At 43.1% G+C, this 23,134-nt stretch overlaps 1 protein-coding gene across 1 annotated transcript in view; it reads right to left on the bottom strand.

Annotated features, from left to right (window-relative positions):
* LOC108897564 (uncharacterized) overlaps positions 1–22,729 on the bottom strand; it is a 52,402-nt gene extending 29,673 nt beyond the window's left edge. Inside the window, exons 1-7 of the mRNA XM_018697259.2 lie at positions 22,562–22,729; positions 17,805–17,870; positions 11,662–11,845; positions 9,225–9,680; positions 7,991–8,476; positions 3,805–3,957; positions 404–604 (exon numbers count right to left, since the gene is read on the bottom strand). Of these exons, the coding sequence (XP_018552775.2) occupies positions 404–604; positions 3,805–3,957; positions 7,991–8,476; positions 9,225–9,680; positions 11,662–11,845; positions 17,805–17,870; positions 22,562–22,729 (1,714 nt within the window). The remainder of the gene's footprint in view (positions 1–403; positions 605–3,804; positions 3,958–7,990; positions 8,477–9,224; positions 9,681–11,661; positions 11,846–17,804; positions 17,871–22,561) is intronic.
* Between the last annotated feature and the right edge of the window lie 405 nt (positions 22,730–23,134).

Genomic DNA, 23,134 nt, shown 5'->3' with positions numbered 1-23,134 from the left:
TGTTTATGTTGCTTACCCACAAATTCTCATGAACATGCCAGCAGGCACTTCATCTTACAGAGAGTTGGATAATAGTTCTGCACGGAGAAGTTTATTTTTATTTCATGCAATTGTTAAATGTGGAGTAGGAATTTTACCATTGAAATGTGTTGATTTCAGTTTGACAAACAAATATTTCCTGGTTTCCAGAGCTTTCAACTTCCAAGTTTCAGGCTGAAAGCTCCAGAAAAAGCTAGTATTTGGACTTAATGTAGTGATTTTTTTCAGTCAAACTCCTGTTTCCAATTAATGTTCAAATACTTTTGGGTGCATTTATTGCTAGATTTGATCTTTCAACGTGATTTCAGAGAAAAAAAGGGAGTTCGTTCATATATTTTCCTCGAAATAACGTTAAGCATTATACCTTCTGAAGTCAATCCTGGATCAGACTGCATCCTCAGACTGGCCCAGTCTTGCACTAGTGAGAACTCCTCCTCCAGTCCGCAGGGACTCGGTGGGTTCTCGGGCTCCGGTCGGTCCAAGAGAAGCAGCTGGACCCGCGACAGGGAGCCCAGATTCCCTGAGTCACAGCCCACTGTCAGCGCTGCCAGGCCAGGAGACACTTCTGCAGGGGGAGACAACAATGTCTGAAATACAGAGAAATATCCTGCAAAACTGCTGCACATAACAAATAACAATGTAAACTCTGCCAAACTGGTTTTCCTTTGCATATGAATCATATAGGAGAAGTAAACAGAGTGACTGATGGGTCTGCAATGCAGCTGCAAATAAGCTAAGAAAATACTTCATCTCATATTCAGACATAAAATAGTATACAAATATGAGTGAGATCACTATTTTAAAGTCCCATTTCATTGTTTTTCAGGAATAACAGGTTTAATAGAAATGTAAACCCAATAAATTATTAAAAATGGGACTAAATTATCCTTTAAAGCTCCCAACAAAGAGAAAGTCACTGCACCAGCATAAACAATCCATCTAAAAGTTGTTGAGATATTTCAGTCTGGACCAAAGAAGTGAACAAGCTGACACTGCAACCCCTAAAGCCAAAAGCTGAGTGGAGAACATATACTGTTTAAATATGCCCCCCAGTAACTGAAACAGCTGTCAAAATATAAAGATCTTTACAGTATGTCTGTATATACACTGTGAAATATCCTTCGTATACTCAGAGAATCAAAAGCCCATACACAGAAACATGTTGTAAAACTGTTGACCTTTGAAAACAACACCTCAAAATTAGAATAATGACTTGTTGGACTGGATTATGAAATTACTGTGAATTTCCCTGCCTTCTATCCACGCAACCTCTACTCCTCTCCACCTCACCCCAGGGCAACACCCCCCACCCCAAACACACACACATAGCCCACCTCGCCCCTCAGGCTCCAAAGTTCTCATCGTCACACCCAATTAAAAGAGGATCAGTGACAGTGTGGCTCAGTGCCCATGCAAATCCCTGGCCCACGCTGGCTGGGTGTGGAGCTGCCATTCCTCTCTGAGGGGATTTCACACAACACGCTCCGCTGCAGGTACTCCCGCTACACACGCACACGCATGCACGTCCTCCATATCTCCCTTTCATTAGAGAAGCTCTCACAGAAAAGTTTCAGTTTTCCTTGACTGTGTTACACAACATGTCTGCCCACACACACACACACACACACACACACACACACACACACACACACACACACACACACACACACAGTTCTGTACAGGTTTTTCAGTTGTGAATTCAAACTCATGTGGGTGTCTGTAGGTGTGCTGATGTTTGGTAAAGTAATCCCTCAGGTGAGAAAAAGGAACTGTTGCCTCGGCTGATAAATTAAAGAGTCGTTGAGAGGAAATCCCTGGGATAACTGTGGATGGAACATAATGTGGCGGGACACACTTTCAGTTAGGCTGGGTATTAGTCCATCATTAGCCAAAAGTAGCCACAAGATTGAAAGACACTCAGCAAACACAGTGGCAGATAACAAATGACTAATCCTGTGATTAAGGTGTTGGACACACTGGTTACCACCCACTGAGGGTCAGACAAACAAGAGCACACTTCTAATTCAAATGCTTGATAGTTTGGTGAAATTGAATTGGAGAAAAAGGAAACTGTTTCACAAATTTTGAGCTCAAAACCCAGAATTCATTCAGCGCTACATCAGTAAACTTCACAGAAGATGTTAATGTTTATCAGAGCTGCTTTTATAAATCTTGTGGAGCACCTTCAAGTCTCAAGTCCTTCATAATCAAATTTTAAGTCACTTGCAAATCTTTCAGGTCTCTGAATGTTAACCATTAAAATGACATTTAACCATTTTCCTTTCAAAGATTACTGTGTTTTATAGCTCCATGACACAAGTCCTTTCAATGTACGGGACTGATTCAGAAATATTTAAGAGCTTTAGCCATGTTAGCCTGCCTTATTTTTGTTAAACTGCTCTGGGGTTTTGCCAGGTCCAGCCCCACTTTTGTGATTTTAGTTTGGCTCAAAACAAAAACCCAAAATCTGCAGCTCTTAAGACTTGATTTCCAGATCTGATCAGGAGACCTGACTCAACCTATAGTCCAAACTAACTTCAGTCTAATTTGGTTGGGTATGGTTCCTCCGCTTTACTGTTGGTCTCAGGTGTGTGTGGGTGTGTGCGCCAGTATGTCTAATACTCAAGGAGATCCTGGTGGACTCTCTTTCAGCTTTGATCACATGGTGCATCATGATGAAACACTCCATGAAGTGCAGCAAAACAAAAATCACTGCTGCTCTTTTACGCTGCTCTTAGAAAGTGCTATATGAAAGTTTTTGTTACAGCTATTTACTGTCTCCAGCGGTGGAAAGCAACGTCAGTGTTAACTGATTTGCATCTACTTCTACTACCTCTTTTCTTCCACTGAAGTTAGCATGCTGACCAGCTAGGCTCGACCTCTCTCGTCTCATAATACTGTTTTGCAGTAATGAGTCACTGTAGTGTTGGGAGCCCTAATTTCCCCACCTGTATCTGACAACGAATTAATTAATTCTGCTTTTTTGTGATTTGTCCTGATAAGATATCTGCATTTTTTAATAAAAACACGTTCATTGAGGCTTTAAATCTGCCACATTCTATACAGATGTAAATTGTGCTTCTTCAATTTCTGATAAAAATCAGTCTGGAGCATTAGCTCACATTTGGCTGAGCCCTGAGTTGATGTTATCATGCTGTGGTTGCTGTGGCAGCGGTTGCTCTGATCCTTCCACATCCTCGGGGCAAAGGTCGCTGGGTTCAGACAGAGGTACAGGGTCAAGCAAGCAGGTTAAACACCTTGTCAGGGATTAGCAGGCTGTGAGGGAGGTGGAAGAAGTCTTCACTCACTAATGTCTCTCTGCGCAGCTCACTGAACCACCTCCAGGACACACATACACTTACACATGCTATCTAAGGACAGGCATGCACACACACACAACGCATTTACTCTGCCTTTGTTGGCCCACATGCGCTGATACAAAGACCTGACACAGTGAGTGCTCAGATAAGCCCGTCCCTGTCTGTAACAAGGCAGGAGTCACAGAGGAAGGAGAGCATGTCTAATTGAGACATGACTGGCAGCCACACAGAGATGGAAACAACAACAAATAAACACAAATACATTAAGTACAACACAGTGTTGGTGATTATTACTTTCAATCTGATGTTTACAGACCTTTTCCCTTTTGTCTGAATATACTGAAAAAGAAGCTAAGAAGAAGCTGGATTAAAAAACATTTGTGTTAATTGTTACTTTGAGGCTTTTTGTGTTGATGTGGATGTGTAGTTGTGTGTGTGCTTGTACCTGTATCGGGTGAGGGGCGGCCCGATGAGTCTGACGCCTGGTCCAGAGATGGACAGGAAGCAGACTGAGGGGCGATGGCCTCCAGTTCATCAAACACAAGAGACTGACTGCAGCTGAGCTCTGAGTAACGTGATGCTGCTGTGGCGCAGCGTCCTGCAACAGCACAGAGTGGGCGTATTATGTTATGATGGTAATGTTGATGATGAGGATTAGATGTAATTTTAATGATCCACGTGGGCACAGTGGGTTGCTCCATTAGGAAATAATTGGATGCAACAGAGAGGTGTGTGAATGATCAACTGGGAGAACTAAATAAGCACACTACAGAAGGGGCAATTTGGGAAAGCTATATTGTCTTAGTTTAAGATGAGTCAGTCTTGTATAATTTTACCCAAGATAAACAAATTAACTTGTTTCAAACTGGATTTTTAGTAATATTCCAAACATCTGTTGAAAAATAGTTCAACATTTTGGAGAGTCTTAAAATTTTTACACTTTTTATTCTGTACAAATTAAACAAATGAGATAAAAGTGGACAAGCATATGGGACCCAACCAAACTATGTCTTTAAGTGAAAAGTAGATGGCCTAGCCTTGCCTATAGAGTGTTGTCATTTAGAGTTATTGTTTGCTTACCCCATTGCCCAAATGTCATTAAAAATGTATCTGAATTTTGCTGCATACTTTGAAAAATAATGCATCAAACTGCAATTTATCCACTTGTGAAATCTCAGTGATGTAGACTGGGTTGGTGACTGGTGAGAGGTAAATAAACAAAGAACACCACAAAAGTCGACAGCTAAGGAAAAAGCTCCTGGAGGACATTTTCTGATGCAGTGTTATCAGACTATAAATCTAGGCTGGATGTTGTTGTGGGTTTAGTTAAATCCTGTCCTTTCCAGGTTTTACACTCTGACAAGAAGACAACTCCCAAAACAACCCCAGGACCTCCATGAGTGAAGCCACTCAGGTGAGGTATAAAAGTCTGAGGACAGTGTTGCCGTCAGACCTCGGGGGCAAAACTGGTCTCAGCTCACCTTCAATAAACACAGAGCAAGAAACGTTGCCCTTAAGCCCTTAATTACCAGAGACCTCACTCGAAGGAATGGGAAAAAAACTGTCAAGCTAATCACTAATTACTTATCTCCTCTCAAACCATCAAAACAAAACTATTTCACCCTGCCTGGTTTAGAAATCAGAGGATTAGCGAGTGAAACAGTTTCACCGGGTGGTGTGTTTTGTCGTTGTCCTGAAAGAGGCTTGTCCAGGCTTTTCTCACATTAGAAATGCAGAACAGCTTGGCCTGGACAAAAGGATAATATATACAGAGGCTCTAAAAGGAAAAGGCAAACTCAGCTCCTTCGCGTCTGCTCACATGGGCGAGTATAAATGTACACATGAAGCCACCCTCACACAGTCAAGTGTGTGAGCGGCAACGCGCACACACCACTGCACTATTGTGCACTTGAGCGGCTCGGTGCTCTACTCAGAGAGACAATGGAAGGACTTGACTTGACACTTCAAAGCATATTGCTGCTGTCAACTCAGCTGTCATTCTTAGCCGACGAGGGCCGCACCAAGTCAGGGTGAGTTTTTCAGGGAGGTTAAGGGTGGTGGTGGGGGGGGGGGTCACAGAGTTTGATATGACAGACTTGGAGAAGACAAGGCCTTCTCTGTGTGCCTGTGGCCCTCTTTTCCTGGTCACAGTGTCAGGCTGAAAGACCCTGAGTGGCGAGGCCAGGGCGGGCCAGGCCAGTGCCCCGCGTCATTGTCGGAGACAGTTACACTCTGGACATGTTGCTCAAAACAGGTCAGCTCAGTGTCAGTCTGTGGATTGTAGGGGATCTGAGAAAACCACATGGGGGGTCACAAAGGGCTGAGTAGGATGAGGAGACTCCCATCAGCCTTTGAATGCATATACAGTATATATACCATACAGGGTAATAATAGTAATACCTGATTTGCTGCTGCAGATACACCTCATCTACAAAGATAATTTTCAGAGAAAGTACTTCTTCTAAACATGAATATCCCTTTAGAAAACCTAAATTGGGTCTTTTTTTTTTTTTTACTACCATCATTCTTGGTAGTGATTATAACAATCTACTCACTAAGTTAGTTTGTTGACACCTGGGAATTCGGCAAGAAACAAGCAGTGAGATAATGACACAAGTTTTCAATTCATTCTTGCACAACACAACTGGGCTGTGAACTTCGTCCCCTATCAAATACACTGACATTGCTCTAAGAAGAGATCTCTTTATGGCCAGTATGGACATTTGGAGGAACAATTACAGGGACTAAAAACACTTTTAATATACAGTACATATGGGAATCTGACCTCTCCTTGGCATGTTGCATCAGGTAGCAATGAGACTTGAACACAGTTTAATTCTGAGTGATGGATCTATAAGTTCAAAGGCTCAGCAGATGCATGAACACTGCAGAAAGGATTTTACAACTCTCTACCCTCTCAGCTGAACCCAGTGCACTGCTGAGTGATGCTGCAGCAGAGGTTGGGTGCCAGGTTAAATGATCTTGCCAGGCAACTCTAAGTTTTTCTGCTGGAGCCCTGTGCATCATCTTGCCTGTTGCTTCAGTGCAGCGGTCTCAACAACACCAGCAATGCACTTCCTGTTCCTAGTCTGCCCAGAGAGTCCTCTACTCTTTGTGTGTTCCAGGCAAACCGCATCCCCCAAGATGTTTTGACACACTTGTAGTATATCGCTACAGGCTTTTTGAAATTTTCAGAAATCGTAGACAAAACTAGCTAACTCTTTCTGAGAACTAACTGAATGACGATGTGTGTCCGGCAACGCAAAGGATGTCAGTTTAGTCGGCGGTCATTCATTGTGGCCCAGGACACACTTGTGTGCTCACTGCTTGCAGCCCAGGCCACATCTGACTGTTGTCTCAGTGGCTGGATCTCAGTGTGTCTTGGGTGCATTCACACCTGTATTTAGAGCTGTCCACTTGTGATCTGATCAGCCAAGACACAGGTTATTGTCAGGCATCAACAGGGCCATACTGTCACCTTTTATCTGTCTGAACATGGCCTTAAATAAATCCATAGTTAATAGACCAACTGTCTAGTCCAACTGTGTCTTTCTGTACCTGCTGTAGTTGTGTACACACTCTTGTGCAATGAAGGATCATTTTGGGTACAATCACTTTTGGGTTTACCTTCAAATAAAGCAACTGTCAGTGTGTTTACAACCTGTCTAATGGCTGATACCTTGGTGGGAACAGTGTTATCAAAACTGATGGAAATGGTGGCCAAAACTACAAAAATAGGACCAAAGTTGTAATAAACCAGACTTATCCTTTAAGCTATTACACGCTGCCACATTGAGGCCACACTGAGCTTGAACTGCCTCCATCTGCGGTGAAATAAATGAACCAGTGACACTCGCTCTGTGTCTGCCATGAAGAGAACAGCGTGCTCCGATACAGCATGGGCCCCCCTGCAGTACAGCACCACACAGAGAACAGTAGATGTCTCTGATAGAAAAGAGAAAATCCCTACACAATTTCCACATTGTTTGCTTTCTTTCATAAAGTTCCTGGAGGAGTCAGATGTCACTGGCCCCGTCCTTTATCCCCATTGGGAACGGTAAATTAGTGGCCGCAGGAAAGCCGCGGAGGTATTCTATTGTGGCGGTCCTCCTCTGTGTTGTGCCGTCAGCGAGAGGTGGTCAGTGTGGATTTATGACCATCGGCTACACGTCTCCCTCTCAGAGTCCAGAGAATAGCAAAGGCATGGGGGAGGCGAGGCTGAGAGGCACGGCACACGAGGTAGGGACACCAACTTCTATTGATGGGGCCTCATGCCTTTGAACAAGGAATCAAACGGTACCAGCTTTTCATCGAAAGCCCTCCTTTCTATTGCTGATTTAGTAGAAAAAGAAAAGCTTTCTGTGTTATTTATTGCATGGTGGGAGGAGGTAGGAAAAACAGGCTGACAGCAATGCTTTCACAATGTGTTGATGGGGGCAGGAGCATCTGAACGCCTCACCATAGAGGCAGGCTTTGATTTCCCCCATGTCTGGCCCGGCCTCTTTGTTTATGGGTGGATGTCCAGCCATGTTCAGGACAATCAGGCTGTATGAACGTGGGCAGGGGCTTAGCACCGGGCAGGGAGGAGGGTGCGAATGGTCCATATGAGGCCAGGAGAGCTCATTTCTCACCTCTGACAGGGGAGATGGGAGGCAGGACAGGCCAGCGATGAGACTCCAGCCGACTTGCTGGAGGAGAAGGGGTCAGCTTTGCGCCTGACCCTGAGTAGGGAGTGGTCCTCTGTGGGCTTGGGCAGGAAGACCAAGTAGCAGAGGGGAAAGCCAGAGTAACAAGGCCATGATCGGACTCCAAGGACAGGTTGAGACCAGGATCTATAAATGCATCTTGATGAGGATGTTCTGCTGTTTTTGTGCTTTTGCCACTGCTCAGAGGTTTATCTGAATTAAGATGGGGGCCTGAAGTTGGGCGAGGTGGGAGGGGTTGGGTTTGGCCAAAGAGCGGCAGGTAGAGCGGAGGGTTGGTGGTGGTATTCATGGAGGATTGGTGAAGGCTGGATCGTGCTGGAGGGTAAGAAGCCAGAGGTGACGGCATCACTGGGGAAGGCTGGGGAGGGGAGAAACAACCGCTGCCCTCTGAGCCTGAGCCCCTGATATCTGCTGCAAAAAACACAGAAGAAAACCAGAGGGTAACATATCGTCCTCTACCTGAAATTATTCGATCGAGAGAGTGATCCTAAACTGTAAAACCCACAGTTCACATTATCAGTTCTGCTCTGGAAAGAGGTAATGTCACATATTTCCATTTACCGATCAGAACTGACCAAAATCTGAATCTGATGACTGTTGGATGGTTGTTTGCTTGAGCTGAGTTGTTGACTGTTAAACTTTGATTGTTACTGATACATATTTCTAGCCTAAATTTAATAACTAATATACATTTGCATGTTTCTCATGAATTATACTTTTCTACTTTTGTTTTGTGGTACAGGCTAAACATCTTTGTGTCACAATAAAGGCTCATTTTACAACAGAGATTTGTGATTTTACATGATGTTTTTTTGAACACTATGTGAAGAACTTTACACTACATTACATCTCAATTTTAAAATGATTTCTTCCTAAATTATCAGTTCATTTAATCAACTATTTTGATAATCAGTTAATAGTTTAAGTCATTCATCAAGGAAAAATGACAAATGTTATGTGTTCTCAAGAATATGTGTGGCTTCTCAACTATGAGGATTTGCTGCATCTCTTTGTTCTACATCATTGCAGATTAAATATCTTTGGGCTTTCAGCAATTTGTTGGAAAAAAAAGCCATTACAAAAAAATTAATTTACCGAAGCCCTAAAGAACATATGTAAGAAGCTACACTTAATGCTGCTGTGACTATAGAAGTTTTACCAGACAGGACACTGCTCCTGCCACTGGTGAGGTTGGTGCTCCGACTGAATAAACTGGAAGGTGGACGACTTAAATCTGAGAGAGATCCCTGTGAAATGGAGGTCGGTGACGATGGGTGCTCTGACCCAGCAGGGCTGAGGTCCAGCTCCCAGTCCAGCTCGGCAGCAGACGCCACAGCAGCACGTGGTGCTTTCTCCTTCTCCTGAGATTCATCTTTCTCCTCTGGAGCAGGATGAGGGCAGGACGGAGATGTCAGTGCAGTGTGCAGTTTGCTTTCTCTTCCTCCAGAGTCGAGGTGAAGGGTGTTTTGGTGTTTTGGTGTTGGATTAATGGTGGATGGTGGTGGGGTGGCAGGGAGTGGAAGAGAGGGAACAACAACAGCAGATCGCCTTCCTCTGATCAAGCCCTCAGTCTGCACACCGTTCCTTCTTTTATCTGATTTGAGATGGAAGCATCCTAAAAAAAAGACAAAAACAAACATTTCCTTGAAGGTGTTGAAAGTGCTTGGGTTTGGGAACTCGTGCAAGATTATGGTTTTGGATTCAGAAACCTATTAAAGCAACTTTTCAGCTTCTGAATGGTCAGTCCAGGTCATCTTTAAAATTGCCAGAGCCTGCTCATGACATTTTCGTTCCCACTTTCCTCCACAGTCCCAAGGCAAACTCTTGTTTCCCTGCTGGGTGGGTTGGCCTGCTAACAAAGGCAGCAAGAAATCACCCCACTGGAGCAGCTGCCTGTTTCCCAACTCAATGTTCACAATAGTAATCAGAGCTGAGGGCAGGGGAGCACGTTTGCACACAATGCTTATTACAAGATGGAGATGTCTGAAAATGATGTCAAGTTACAGGTGTCCTAAATACACACTCAACAAGTGCTTGAGAAATGTCACTGGCAGTTTGGGTTATTTTTAATTTGAATGCATGGGTTTCTTTCCTTTCAAATTATGATTGGATCAGCTGTGTGTTTTCACATCTGCTCAAACAAGAGGTGTTTTTTTTAATGCATACTCTACAAGACTTGGTTGCCTTGTTATATTAAGAAAACAGAAAAACAGAGGCATATCTGATGTATTTTTGCCCCATCCTACATCTGAAATAAAAAGATGGGCTACTTTTATGATGATTAGACTTCTAACACTGAGACAGGGCTGTAACTAACATTTTTTCCTTGTTGGTGACTGTGTGGATTATCCTCCAGTTAATTCATCAAATGTTAAATATGACCATGACAAATTCCCAGAGCCCAAAACCTAAGATTTTTTTTTTCATTTTTGCTTGTTATAATGACTTGAGTTACAATGTTTCAGTGCCACACTCAATATCCAGAAAATGTATAAAAATAGCAATATGCAGTGTCAACTTCAAACAATTTCAAAAGCACTTGTACCATCTTTCTTTCTTCCTCCCATTCATTATCTCCCCTACTCCAACTCCTCTTTCTAACTATGAACACTTCTTTTCATACCTCTGAGATTCTCTTCCACAAACATCAACTCCATCAAGCACCGCCCATTTCCCTTTCGCCTTCTCCATTCTTCCCCCTTTGCCTCAGCACACCCCTTCCTTTCTCCTCTCCTCCTATTTTTTTGTTGACCACTGTGAGGGTGTGTGTGTGTGTGTGTGTGTGTGTGTGAGGGCGGGGGTGAGGAGGGGTGGAGGGTGTCAGACAATCTGCTCTTGTTTCCTGGGGGTCTGCTGCTGAGAGGAGTCAGCACAGGGGGATAAAGAGAACGCATTTGGGAGCACATTTCTGCACTGCCTCCTCTTACAATGCCCTGCCATTCCCATCTGTTACACACGCACACACATACACAAGTGCATGTGTGTATTAGTGTGTGTGTGTGCATATGAATGACATGTGTCAGAGTGCAAAGCCATGGCGTTGGGCACAGCACGTTTCTTCAGGGAGCAGGGTTAAGGACGATTGTGAGGGAGCCGACCACCATATGGTAGAATAATTAGTATTAGACCCCGGTGCTGAGAAATAAATACCCCCCCCCCCACTGCTGTACACACACACACACACACTCAGAGACATGCATACACACACACACACACACACCCCAGAGTGCTGAATGCAGTGCCCTGCTGTGGAGCTGAGGTGTGTGCTGGGGAAAATGCCTTCACATCAGAGGCAGGGCTCTGAAAGGAGCGGCAGGTCTCCATGCCCCAGGCCTTTCACTCCCACCAGAGGACCACCAGGAGGGCGGCGCTGTGGGCACTTCCTTGCCAAAGAGGACAGCCCGAGATTTTCACTTAACCAAACACAACCACGGAGAGAGATTAAGAGCTAACGACGAGCTTGGTGGCCTCCACTGCTCCAGGAGAGGAAGAAAAGGGGAGAAAAATTGGTAATGAGCAGAGGTGCGGAGTTAAAGGAGTCACTGCCCTCCTCCTGCTGGTGTGAAAGCACCAGGTGTTTTGTTGATAAGCCTCACCCTCCAGCGCTTGGGTCCGTGGGGCAGGCAGGATGCGTGTATTCAGCGTCCTCCCCTGAGATGGAGGCTGTGGTCTGGACTTGGTGCTCAGGAAACAAGGAGGTCTGAGGTCTTCAGGACGAGCTTTCATGTGAGACAAGAACCGAGGACATGGTGAGGGACGATAAACTGGACGAGGATGGGCCTGAAAGAAAAGAAGAAGAAACAGTGTCAGTGTGGTGCAAAATAAAAATTTCACTTCTACATGACAAATTCTCCAACTAGTTTTAAATAAATGAAAAAAAGATCCAGTAAAAGGAAAAAAAACAATAAATAAAAAATAAAATAATGCATAAAAAAATGAATAAGTTAAATTTCAACAAAAAAAAAGAGAAAACAACAGACTTGACAATTTGAAAAACTGCACCTCTAGTTGAGCCTAAAAACACACACAAAGTTGGGAAGCTCAACTATTTCATTTTTTCCACGTCAAATGTTCTTTAATTAACAGATAAATTAAGCTGACTAAATAAGATAATGAGAAAACGTTTTTTGTACAGTACATGAATGTGTAAAGACACTCTTTTTTTCTCCTTTCTAACCTTTAAACATTTTGCGGTGATCGACATTTAATCAATAAAATTAAAGTCACGTGGAAAACAACTGAGCTCCATGCCACTACAAAATAAAGCGTGAATGAGGAACCCTGCTGCACAGTTTGTTGAGCGAATTCAAATGATGCATGGTGCCACCACTGCCCCCTTGTGTTGACAAAATATATCACACATCTCCTCCTCAGCCAAACAAAGTCACTCCAGCTTTCTGTTCTTTCACCCACAACTTGCCTCCTCCTTTAAAAGAAAGGAGGCAGAAAATGATCTCAACGGTGATAAAACTCTTTAGAGTACATTGTCGGGACATGGCAGGTCAATACTGAAAATGTGGATTGACGCTCGACTGCCTGCAGAAAGCCAGCTAGTGAAAACCAGTGACTCATCCAGTCCCTCTCTGGCCTTTACAGAGCAAACACTTGTAATAAATGGCCCACAGACGCAGGGTTTTTATTTGACTTGGATTTAGGCGGCATCTGAAGTTTAGCTCCTCACCCTTTTAACACACAATAAAAACAAACAGAAAATGTACAAATACAACATCTGTCTGAGTACAATGATGAACCAAGAGACCTTCAGACAGAGAGTAAAAGAAGGGGAGAGAGGGGGGGGAAGGTAGGGTCACTGTCTGTGACAGGAGGAGGATCAGCTTTTAAATCAGCTTTTAAATCCCTGCACCATCTCCACTGATTCCCTCTCCTCAGATCTGGAGGCTTTAAAGATTTGCATTCTTGTGATGTAAAGAGAGAGAAGTGAGGTAGAAAACGGCAGAACAAGAGCCGGTGATGGGGGCCTTTCTCCTCCACGCTCCTCTTCCTCCCCTCCGGCCTCCCCATTACCTGTCACTCAGGCCCATCAAAAGGCTGATTAGGGCTTTGTGAGGCTAGACTCAGTTGGTGTCATCAAACTGGCGACCTTCTGCAGAAACAGGTCCGGACATGAACGTTTAACATCGGCCTGTGTCGTTTACAACCCACACAAAAGCTCTTTTAATGCATCCATACACGCAAACACAGTCATATGTACAGTACAGGACAAAGCTGTGTGTCCTTTAAACACGCACATTTATGTTTCTTATCACACATGATCACGTTGTTTACACTGCTTGCAGTCGTCTTTTGATGTTTTCACACAGAATTACACAATTATTACTTAACCCTTAAACCTATTACTTTTTCTTTAACACACACACATTCACCATATAACAGAATGCACTGATATCAGAAAAATATTCTTATGAAACACTAATCCCAGTTGATTAAAACTTGGGTTTTGAGATTTAAAGTCAAGAGATTCTTGATGTTGAACAATATAATAATGACCACAAGGTCCCTTAGTAGTTATGAGACTGTTTTGTCACTTTAAACATCTGTTTTTAGCACGTAAAATATTAGTTTTTAACTATGTTTTTCTCAGCAACCTTATATAAAAAGAATAAAAAGGCTGATAAAACTGATGATCAGACAGGTTTCAAACAAACCTACAAGACTTATTTGGAAAACCAGAATAAGGACAACTGTCCACTGTAACAATGCATCAAAGTTTAAAGACAGGCTTCCAGGCTCAACTTTAATTTCTGTGCACTAGTGTGCACACAAATGACTGATTTTTTGGTGTGAACACCCAAATAAAGTTGCTGCAATGTTTCTGTGTTCCCAGATTCTAGCTATTACTTTGGAGATTGAAGTGTTATCAGACACAAATAGTGTGTAAAACAATAAAAATCTTATCTTTTAATATTGTGATTTTATCTTCAAACATATTAATTTTCTTTAACCTGTGTGGTCTTTTTCTAAAACGTTTGTCCTTATAATAAACATATATTATAAAGTAAACAGGACTCAACAAGAGAGAGTCCCAACCCAGCTGCACCAGATGTTCTTTTCAATCATAAATCAGTATTTACTGTACATAGTATTAACGTCCAGTGTTCTTTTCATGTTTGTGCCATCAAAAGTTTAGTTCACTTCACTGAAAATACTGTGTTGTTGCACTACTCATCACTGGAAAAGGAATTAACATTACTGTAACCTGTCAGACATGTCCAGCAGTGACAGGAGGTAATATTGTAGTTTCTGTAGACACCCATAACACTCGTGTGGGCTCCTTTGGGCCCCTGCAGGCCCCCAGGAAACAAGCTGACCTCCTGGCGTCAGGCAACCCACACGCTGTCCTCAAACAGCCAGAACTGGCTAATGTCATTATGGGCCTGTTTGTGGTCAACAGCTCCCTGATTGAGATGTACAAGTAGCACTGCTCAATGAATGTAGGAAGTCTATTAGTTAGTCAGAGTCCCAGATGGCCTACAGAGGACAGACTTGCGTGTGCTCCTTCACCCCTCCTCACCTCTAAACACACACACACATGCACGCAAGCGTACATGATAGACACACATCCACACACACACTTAATTACACTGCCTCTGAGTGAACCCTCTGACAGGCGGACGACTACGAGCAAAGACAGAAGTGTGTCTATGTCCCAGTGTCTGCAGGAACAGAGAATTCTTCACAGAGCTGATACACAAGAAAGCCAGGCTTAGGCCCTAACAAGGTTAAACCCCCCGAAAAAAAGTGACTTTTTAAATCATGGAGATTTGTGTTTCTGCGGGGTGTAATTAGCTTTGCTGCAGGGGAGGAGGGAGGGTGGATGAAGGGTCGGGATGCTGGTGCAGGGGCCGGCGAGAGGCGAAGCGGGGGACGACAACAGTGGGGCGCATTGTGGAGTCCGGTGGATTCAGGGGAGTAAATCTGATTATCAGCTCGTGTCAGAAGCCAGGCTCAGATGCAGCTTAGCATTCAGAGCAACTTTCTACTTTCGATTGGTTAGACAATGACCCTGCTTTACAGGCCCACGCAGTTCCAGAGGGCCCGTCAACTCCTCCCCCCGAAGCCCCCCCACATCCTGAAACAACATAACACAGCAAAGTACAGGATGACAGCACTCCACCACTGCATCACATACAGTGTTGGAAGAAGAACTCAAACTTTTCTTGAGTAAAATCAGCAATACCATAGTTTAAAAATAATCTAATAATCTAAGAAAAAAGTACAGTTATAGTGTTCTTAGCAAAACGTTCCCAAGAATCAAAATCAGAAGCACTGGTACCACTTAAAGGTGCTACATATAAGTTTTCGCTATCGCTATGTAGCCAATGTTAGCATTAACAGCTAATTACTTACCAAGAGCTTCAGCCGTTATTGCATTTACAATAGAAGCGCTATTACCTCATCCTCTCACGTTGGACTGAAGGCAGACTGGACGCTACAGAGATTTGCAATCACAAAGTGGTATTATGAAATGGGATGAGGCTCACTGGTTAGCATGCTAGCTTCAGCAGAAGAAAAACAACAGAAATTGAAGCAAAACAAGAGTTTACATTGGTGTTACTTTCCACTGCTGGAGGCAGCTCTTTGCATGTAAAAGGAATAACATTTGATGCTGAACTTGCAACTTCTAGACTGAGAAATAAACAGCTGGTAATGCTAACGTTGATTATGTAGCAATAGCAACAACTAACATATGGCACCTTTACGGGCACCTTGTTTGGAAATACTGCCGTTAAAAATTTTGGAAATCAATCAATAAATACTCATGAGTTACATTACATATTACACATGTTTTAATCCTTCAAGTCTGTAGCTGTGATGATTTAAGTGTGAATAAAATGCAAAGGCATTTTTCACAATCTGGCAACCCAAACGTTAACTCATCTATAAAGCATTAGTAAATCATTCATCAAACATTGATAAAGCCATCATTTGTTCTCAATCATTATCTTATTGGATTAGTACTGATGGATTTATGTAATAAACAATATTTTAATGTTGAAGCTGGTAAAGTTAATTTATCAGATACTCCATATACTGTTGTGTGGTTTAAACTGCATTATGTTTTATAAACTATTCATACTTGTACGTATGATACTTGAATGTCAAATAACTTGCAAATGTGGAATATAGTGGAGCGCAAGTATAAAAAGGCATACAATGGAAATCAAGTACAAGTACAATTTATATAAAGGGAATTAGCTGCTATGGACCATTAATTTATTAATTAAATTAAATTAATGAACAAGACAAGGTATAGTGTTATGGAAAGGTTTCCTTAACACTATGTCTTGTATTCACTTTAGTTTGCCACTAAAATCATGAAACCAGAGTTGAACTCCCTGACCAAAACAGCACATATATCATGTTTTAAACTGGAGCTCTGCGGTGTTGTTGCCTTGTTTGGGCACCTGTGCATTCTGTCCTGCGCTGTCCCATAGCAGCTCGTGTCCCAGGTGACAGTACAGGAGCTTTGACGCCTATATAAAGCAGACTGCTGGGTCAACAGCCTCTTGTCGGCTGCCTGTCTGTTTAGACAGGGACTCCCTCGTTGTAAAGTTGTGTCACTGTATGACGGGAGCAGTTTTACCATCACAATGCCCTCGTGATTTATTAGATATAGCAGGAGCCGGGGGCAGAAATGGAGAATGGCAGAGGGTGATGCCAGGCCTGATGAACTTGCTGAATACAGCAAGTGCTGAAGGCAGTTGAGGATGTAAATGAGGCTGTAAGGACCAGCGAGCGTCTTTGTCTGCCCGACTTTACTTGTTTGCTTAACCAGAGGCCAAGACAGGAAGCCAGCCCACACAACTCTGCTGTCCCCATGGCAACCCCACTGTTAATTGTGGCACATCCACTCCCAGACTCTTTTGAGCAAAGGGGAGAGGTGGAGACTTGTGAGTGTTGGAGGAGAGAAAGAAGGAGTGTGTGTGTGTGTGTGTGTGTGTGTGTGTGTGTGTGTGTGTGAGTGTGTGAGTGTGTGTGTGCCTTTCTTTTAGCTTGTTAGAGGCAAGACAAGAATATTGGGATTTTGTTTAATTTCTGAAAAGATGTGCTGAATTTGAACTTCATGACACAGAAGTTTAAGGACAGATGAATCATTTGTGTCAAAAAATATTGAAACATTTTCTGTTTTTTTTATCATTAGAAACTGAACATCTTGTGTTTTAGACTGGTGGTCTGAAAAAAATTTCCCCTTGGGCTCTGTGAGAGTCTGACATTTCTAACTGATAAGGTGATCCTTTACTTTATCTCCTCCTATTTTGAATTTCTAAACAGTATATACACATTTACCAGTTATTTTGGGGCAGTTTAAACTGTTACCACTGATTAACTGGTAAATGTAAATGCAGTATCTGGTAGATCTATCGATAACAAAAAGTATAATTGGTTGCAACCCTACAACTGCTCTCAACGGTTGAATGGATCAATGAATAAAAGTAAATTCAGTAGGTAAAAATCATGAGTACGAACAGATTTGTTCTTAAGGGAATGTATGAGTGATATAAGAAAATTCACCACTTTCTTCAGCAGACACTTCTTTTAGCATCACTACAAGCCATTCCCTTTTTATTCCTGTCACAGTGCAGCTCTGCTGATTTCCAGGAGCTGGACTTAAAAGTGTAATAGGTGTCTAATTGTTCTGGTGAATTTAACGTGAACCACTTGTACATACAAGAATACAAAAATGTTTTTGAATGAAGTTCAGTATTTGAGCACTCACGGTGTAGTGGCAGTGTCCTCTATCCCACAGGATGGCTTTGCTGACAAAAGACACGTAAATGGGTCTCTGCAAGAAACAGAAAAGAGGCAGAAAAAATGTTTTAAAGTTATTGATTACATAAAGAGTGTACATGTTCAAATTTAAAAACAAATCTATCAGAGTCAAATTGAGATTGATCAGTCAAAGGAGTTCACAGATGAACTGCTTTCAGTAGCTCAATCTCCTGCTCCAGGGCCTCCAAGCTGAGAACAATGACTGAGTCCTGGCAAAACAAACCTAAAGCCACACAGTGAGAGGGCTCTCAAGAGACATTTAAACCCCCACCAGTGCATTAATAACCCCTCTGTCTTGATTGTTGAGCTGCTGTGAAACACCTCCAGTGGTTTGAGCGCCTGCAGCAGAAGATGAAGACTCAGTGATGGAGTCTGCTCTCCCACGCAGCCACTTTCCAACATCTGCTGAGTTAAAACAACGTCTGTTCTTTATCTCTTCCCTTTTTTCTTTTTAACATGTAGCTTCCTCAGGACAGTATGGTGGTCTTAAGGCGAGGGTGCATCAGTTTGACCCGTAGGAGCAGGGGGCGCTGTGTTAACTCATCAATCACTGGAGACACATCACCAGCCAGTACCCAGCAGTCAGCTCAGCAGCCCATCCATCTCTCTTTGCAGCTCCTAGCAGCTTCCAGAAGCACCGAGTCAGCTCGAGAGCCGGTCCACTCCAGGGAGTGAGAGAGCAGATCCTCCCAGGACTCACCCTTCATTCATGGGCTGTAACCCCAGACCAGAGTGGGTGACAGGGGGCAAAATGGGCTCACAGGGAGGGAGGACAATGGGGCTTGATGTGTGTATACATGTGTGTTTCCCCTTTCCTTTGGAGTGCACTGGTGTGAAACTTTCTGCCAGCTTGTGCCAGACTCTCAAATCCATTCAGTGCCACTATGAGAGGCTAGAGGGCAGCGTCAGGTCTGGCCGTCTCATCGCCTTTGTCTGTTGGCTTAATTTAAGCCGTACCTGTTGTATTTAGAACACCACGTATGATTATGCACATCATGCCAGAAATACCTCGCAAGCTCTCCATCCTTAATAGAAGACTTAATTGCAGCTGAATAATGAAAAACAACCAATCTCCAGAGCGAATCACAGGTACTTGTGGCCCAATGACCTTGTTGTTACTAATTATATGCTGAATGTGAAATCAAGTACATTTTCAGACAGTAGAAGATGAAGTGGCGGAGGGTTGGTTCGGCCTGTGACAACAATATAGAACAACTATGTGAAGTGAAATAGAAATTAAGCAAAAGAAAAAGGGAAAATTCAAACAAATGAGGAAATGAATGAGAAAAACATTATGTAACTTTAAATTTAGTGACTATAACCAGCTATGCAAAGCTGGTTGAGCAGAGATGAGACTGGCACCAGAGTCTATGGGTCAAGAGAAGGATTAAAAAAATGTAGGACGCAAAATACTTACCTAAGCTTTTTACAATGTATTTTAAGTATTATATCTTCATTATTGGGAACTGCAACACTACACTAACAAAATTACAAGAGGACAATTTGCTAAACCCCTTTGGATTTCTTCACATGCTGAAGCTGCAAATGCTGCAAATTAGCTTGCTAGCTATAGCAGTAGCCTAACCTCGCCTGACTTTCATGGCTAGAAGCACATTATTAGTAAACTACATTTTGTTGGATTAGGTATAAGGTGAAAAAAAAAATCCCCTCTTTCTAAAAAATCATCCACCGCCGGCTAGAAATGAGAAGCCTGTGTCTGCCCACCTCTTTCTGAAAACAGCAACTGTGTTATGTGGTTAATCTGCTTCCATTATCAGTGTAAACTGTGTATGTGCCATGTGCAAAAGGGAAAGCTCAACACTTTGCACTGCCTGTGAAACTGGCTGTGATATTTAACAAAACAATCTGAGACACAAGGTTTTGTTTAGTAGCTGTAGTGGAGCTTTCTGTCGTATCACATCATGTTTCTCAGCAGATGGAGGTTGCCTCATGGTAGATGTTAAAATTTAAATTTTTCGGATGACTTTTTCTTGTCTTGCGTTTTTCAGAGAAGTCTTAGCTCAGGAAAATGGAAATATGAACATTTAAAATAATCTACTCTAGAAACTGCTGTTTCCCAGGTCAAGAATTAACTTTCAGTCTCAGTTTTTCTGCCCATGTAGACGAGAAGTCCTTACAAAGCTCATAAAAATGGAAATTTGAACATCTACAATTACAAGTGGGAAAACCCCATCTGCTGATGAAGATCTTGTGATGTGACTGAAAGCTCTGGTGCAGCTACTAACTTTAAATCTCTGAAGCTATTCTATGATTAATAAGTTAATTTGATGACAAAGGAATATAAAAAGCATAATTGATATTGATTCGTAAAACCAGGCGGAAAAACAAAGCTACCACTCGATTAGCTCAAACAAAATTGCATCAATCAGTGGCTTCGCTCTGCCTTTGATGTCATGGTTTGACCTATCATCACAACTACAACACATAATCCCACAGAGGGTTTGTCTAAAGTGATTGCTGCTCCTCTTTTCCTTGTTCAATTCAGATGATGAGATTAGGGAGATTCCTGGCAGATGGGCTTTCCACTGTGCATGTGTCAATGGCGCGTTTCCCCCCTTTTCCACGCAAACTCCACCTCAAGGTACTTCCTGTCAGCTCCATTGACTGCAGAGCGGCGTGGGCTGGTGGGACTCAAGAGAACAGGAAGTCCTGTGCTGCCGGTCTGAGCCAGCAGGGGGAAATATGGTCAAATATGGCCTTTCTTATCAATAATGAGTAGGTGGAAGGGGCTAGATCGAATTACCAATTTGGAGCTAATCACCAAAGTGGTGGCTGGTCTTTGCTTTATCCCCTCTCCCACTCTGCTTTCTCCTCTCTCTGGTGATTCCTGCCGCCATCTGTCTGTCTTTCTCAGGGGAGCCCTTCCTTCTCTCCTGAGCACTACACTGGATGCTTTATTAATTCTGTTTCACCTGATTACACCCTGTCTGTGAGTCAGCGCACATTAAAAGGCATTTAATCAACGTTTAATTAAGGGAGCAGGGAGCCGGAGATCAGAGCTGCATCCTGGTGAGGTCAGCACCAAGGGTACACTAACACACATTGTACAGATGAATCCAGGCTGCATGCAGAAGTAAAAGTGCAGCCCAAACTGAGGTAGCACCTCACCTGCAAAGCCACCCTTAACACTGTAATGTATGTAAAGGATTTCACTTTTTTAAGGTGCTTTAATGTTGAGAAGTTGTCATCAAATGACATTAAAATAAGGTTTTTGTGGAGATGCTCTGTCACCCAGGTCATGGTTATCCACAAAAGATTAAATCAAGGTAAACTGGACTTGGTTGTAGATACATGAGTTCAGAAGCCTGAAGAGCTATGTCTTCATGTATCTACAACCAAGTCCAGCTGCCCTTGATTCATCCCTTCTTGGATTAAAAAAAGGTTATGATGTACAAACCTTTTCAACAAAGTTTAGCCCAGTTCTAACAGATGGTTGTAGAAAAACATTATGATTGGTTTGGAGTCACCTGTCCAGTATTCACTCTCTGTATCTGTTTTTCATCCTGAGGGAAATATCTGGATCTCTAGCTTAGTCTAGTCGCTAATTATACACATAGTTAAATTTAGTTAGTTAAGTTTAGTTAAAAGGTTTTTCACTCAAAATAGGTTCCTGCTTGATACATTGTGATATCTTCTCCCAAAGTCTGTGTTGTATATAATTTTAGACTAGTGTTTAGTCAATGAATAACTTCCACATTCACACAGATTATCCTCAACTGTGACTGCCAACCATGATAACCCAAACACCTCTGCTTTCACTGAGTGTAAATATAAACGTGTTCAGTTCAACTCTGCCACCACAGTACACATCAATCAGCCACTGGATTCGTCTATAAACCACCTAGCATTGAGACAAAAGAGCTACACGCTTTCTAAAACGGAGACAAAACTTTAAAAGCACACCACAGGAACTCGACAATGCAGCGCAACACAACGGATGAGGAGATCCAGTTCAGGAAACAATCAAGCAAACGGCCAAACTATCAATGGCAAACAAAAGGCCAGGGTGACCACCTCAGCATGTCTTTGGCCAGGTTAGAGCCAGGGACAGAAGAGGAGAGCACCCAGATTGAGAAAGAGAAAGCCCGGGGTCAGCTATAATGAGCCATGAATGTGAGCATCCGACCAATCCCGTTTAATGGGGTTCATCTTTGGAAAGGTTTCTGTCCTGCCTTGCACCGGTGTTTGTGTGTGTTCATATTGGGGTCCGGGTCAGGGGGCTTCAAGGACTCTGTGACCCTGAAATGAGCTCTGGGAGTCAGTAGGGATCCCTGCTGATAGGACAGAGCTCCTTTTATACTTTAATCTGCAAGCAAGAAGGATCAATATGGCAACTATTGGTGCTGGGATTGTGTGCAGGAGTAAGCGGTCCAGCCATTTTAGATGTCTCACAGGGGGTTGGCGCACCCTGACAAAAGCACAGCCCCACTGCCACCACCAGTCACAATGACCTGTGGGACAGTGGCACACCAGCAGCTAACCTACTTAACATTCATTAGTGTCAGAGAGGTGGACAGATGCTCCGGGTCTTACGGATCTTCTCTCTCATGCTCTCCACATGGGGTTCATTCAGCAATGTTTGACGTGTCTTTCATTTGAGATATTGGAGTTGTGGGCGGTGGCGGCAGTAGGCCCGCTCAGCTGTGGATTTAGGAAGAGCTGGGTGGGCATGGATGGACTCACCCTGTGCGCGTGCTGTGCAGAACGGGAACCGTCAGGCGGCCAGGTGCTCCTGCTGACGGGATGCCTGGGCTGAGCCAGAAGTCTCAAAGGATGCTTGAAATCCTGATTTCTGGAAGGTCTGTTTTCCAAGTGAGGCTCTGGAGCTCCTGTTCTGTCGACAGCAGACATGCTGAATGAGCTCTAGTCTTTCAGTTGACTTATTTTTGCTATTTCACCATTGAAGTCCTGACGTAGGAAGGGATTATTTCTCCAGTTTTTCTGCTGTACACCTTCAGTCTTTGTAGCCAAGTAATTTAAGGGTAGAGGAACTGAGCAATTCCTCTCTGTGGGAGGCTAAAAAAGTCTATTCAAATAGCTTATGGCTTGTTAATAATTACCATCCTGGTAAACTTGTGCAAGTCTCTCATGCACATTATTCCCTTGGCAAACACAAAAGAGGGGCTTATGATTCCTTTCTGTGTTTGCTACAAATTTTCAGGCAAATAACGAACATCAACCTCATGTTCCTATGAGATCCGATGCAAAAACAAGGCCTCCAGTAAACCAAAGCTTTCAATTAAAAAGTGAACAGCA

Source organism: Lates calcarifer, linkage group LG18, assembly GCF_001640805.2.
Source record: "Lates calcarifer isolate ASB-BC8 linkage group LG18, TLL_Latcal_v3, whole genome shotgun sequence".
NCBI lineage: Eukaryota > Metazoa > Chordata > Actinopteri > Centropomidae > Lates > Lates calcarifer.
Note: the sequence above shows the minus strand (reverse complement) of the source record. Positions and strands in the feature narration are given on the sequence as shown.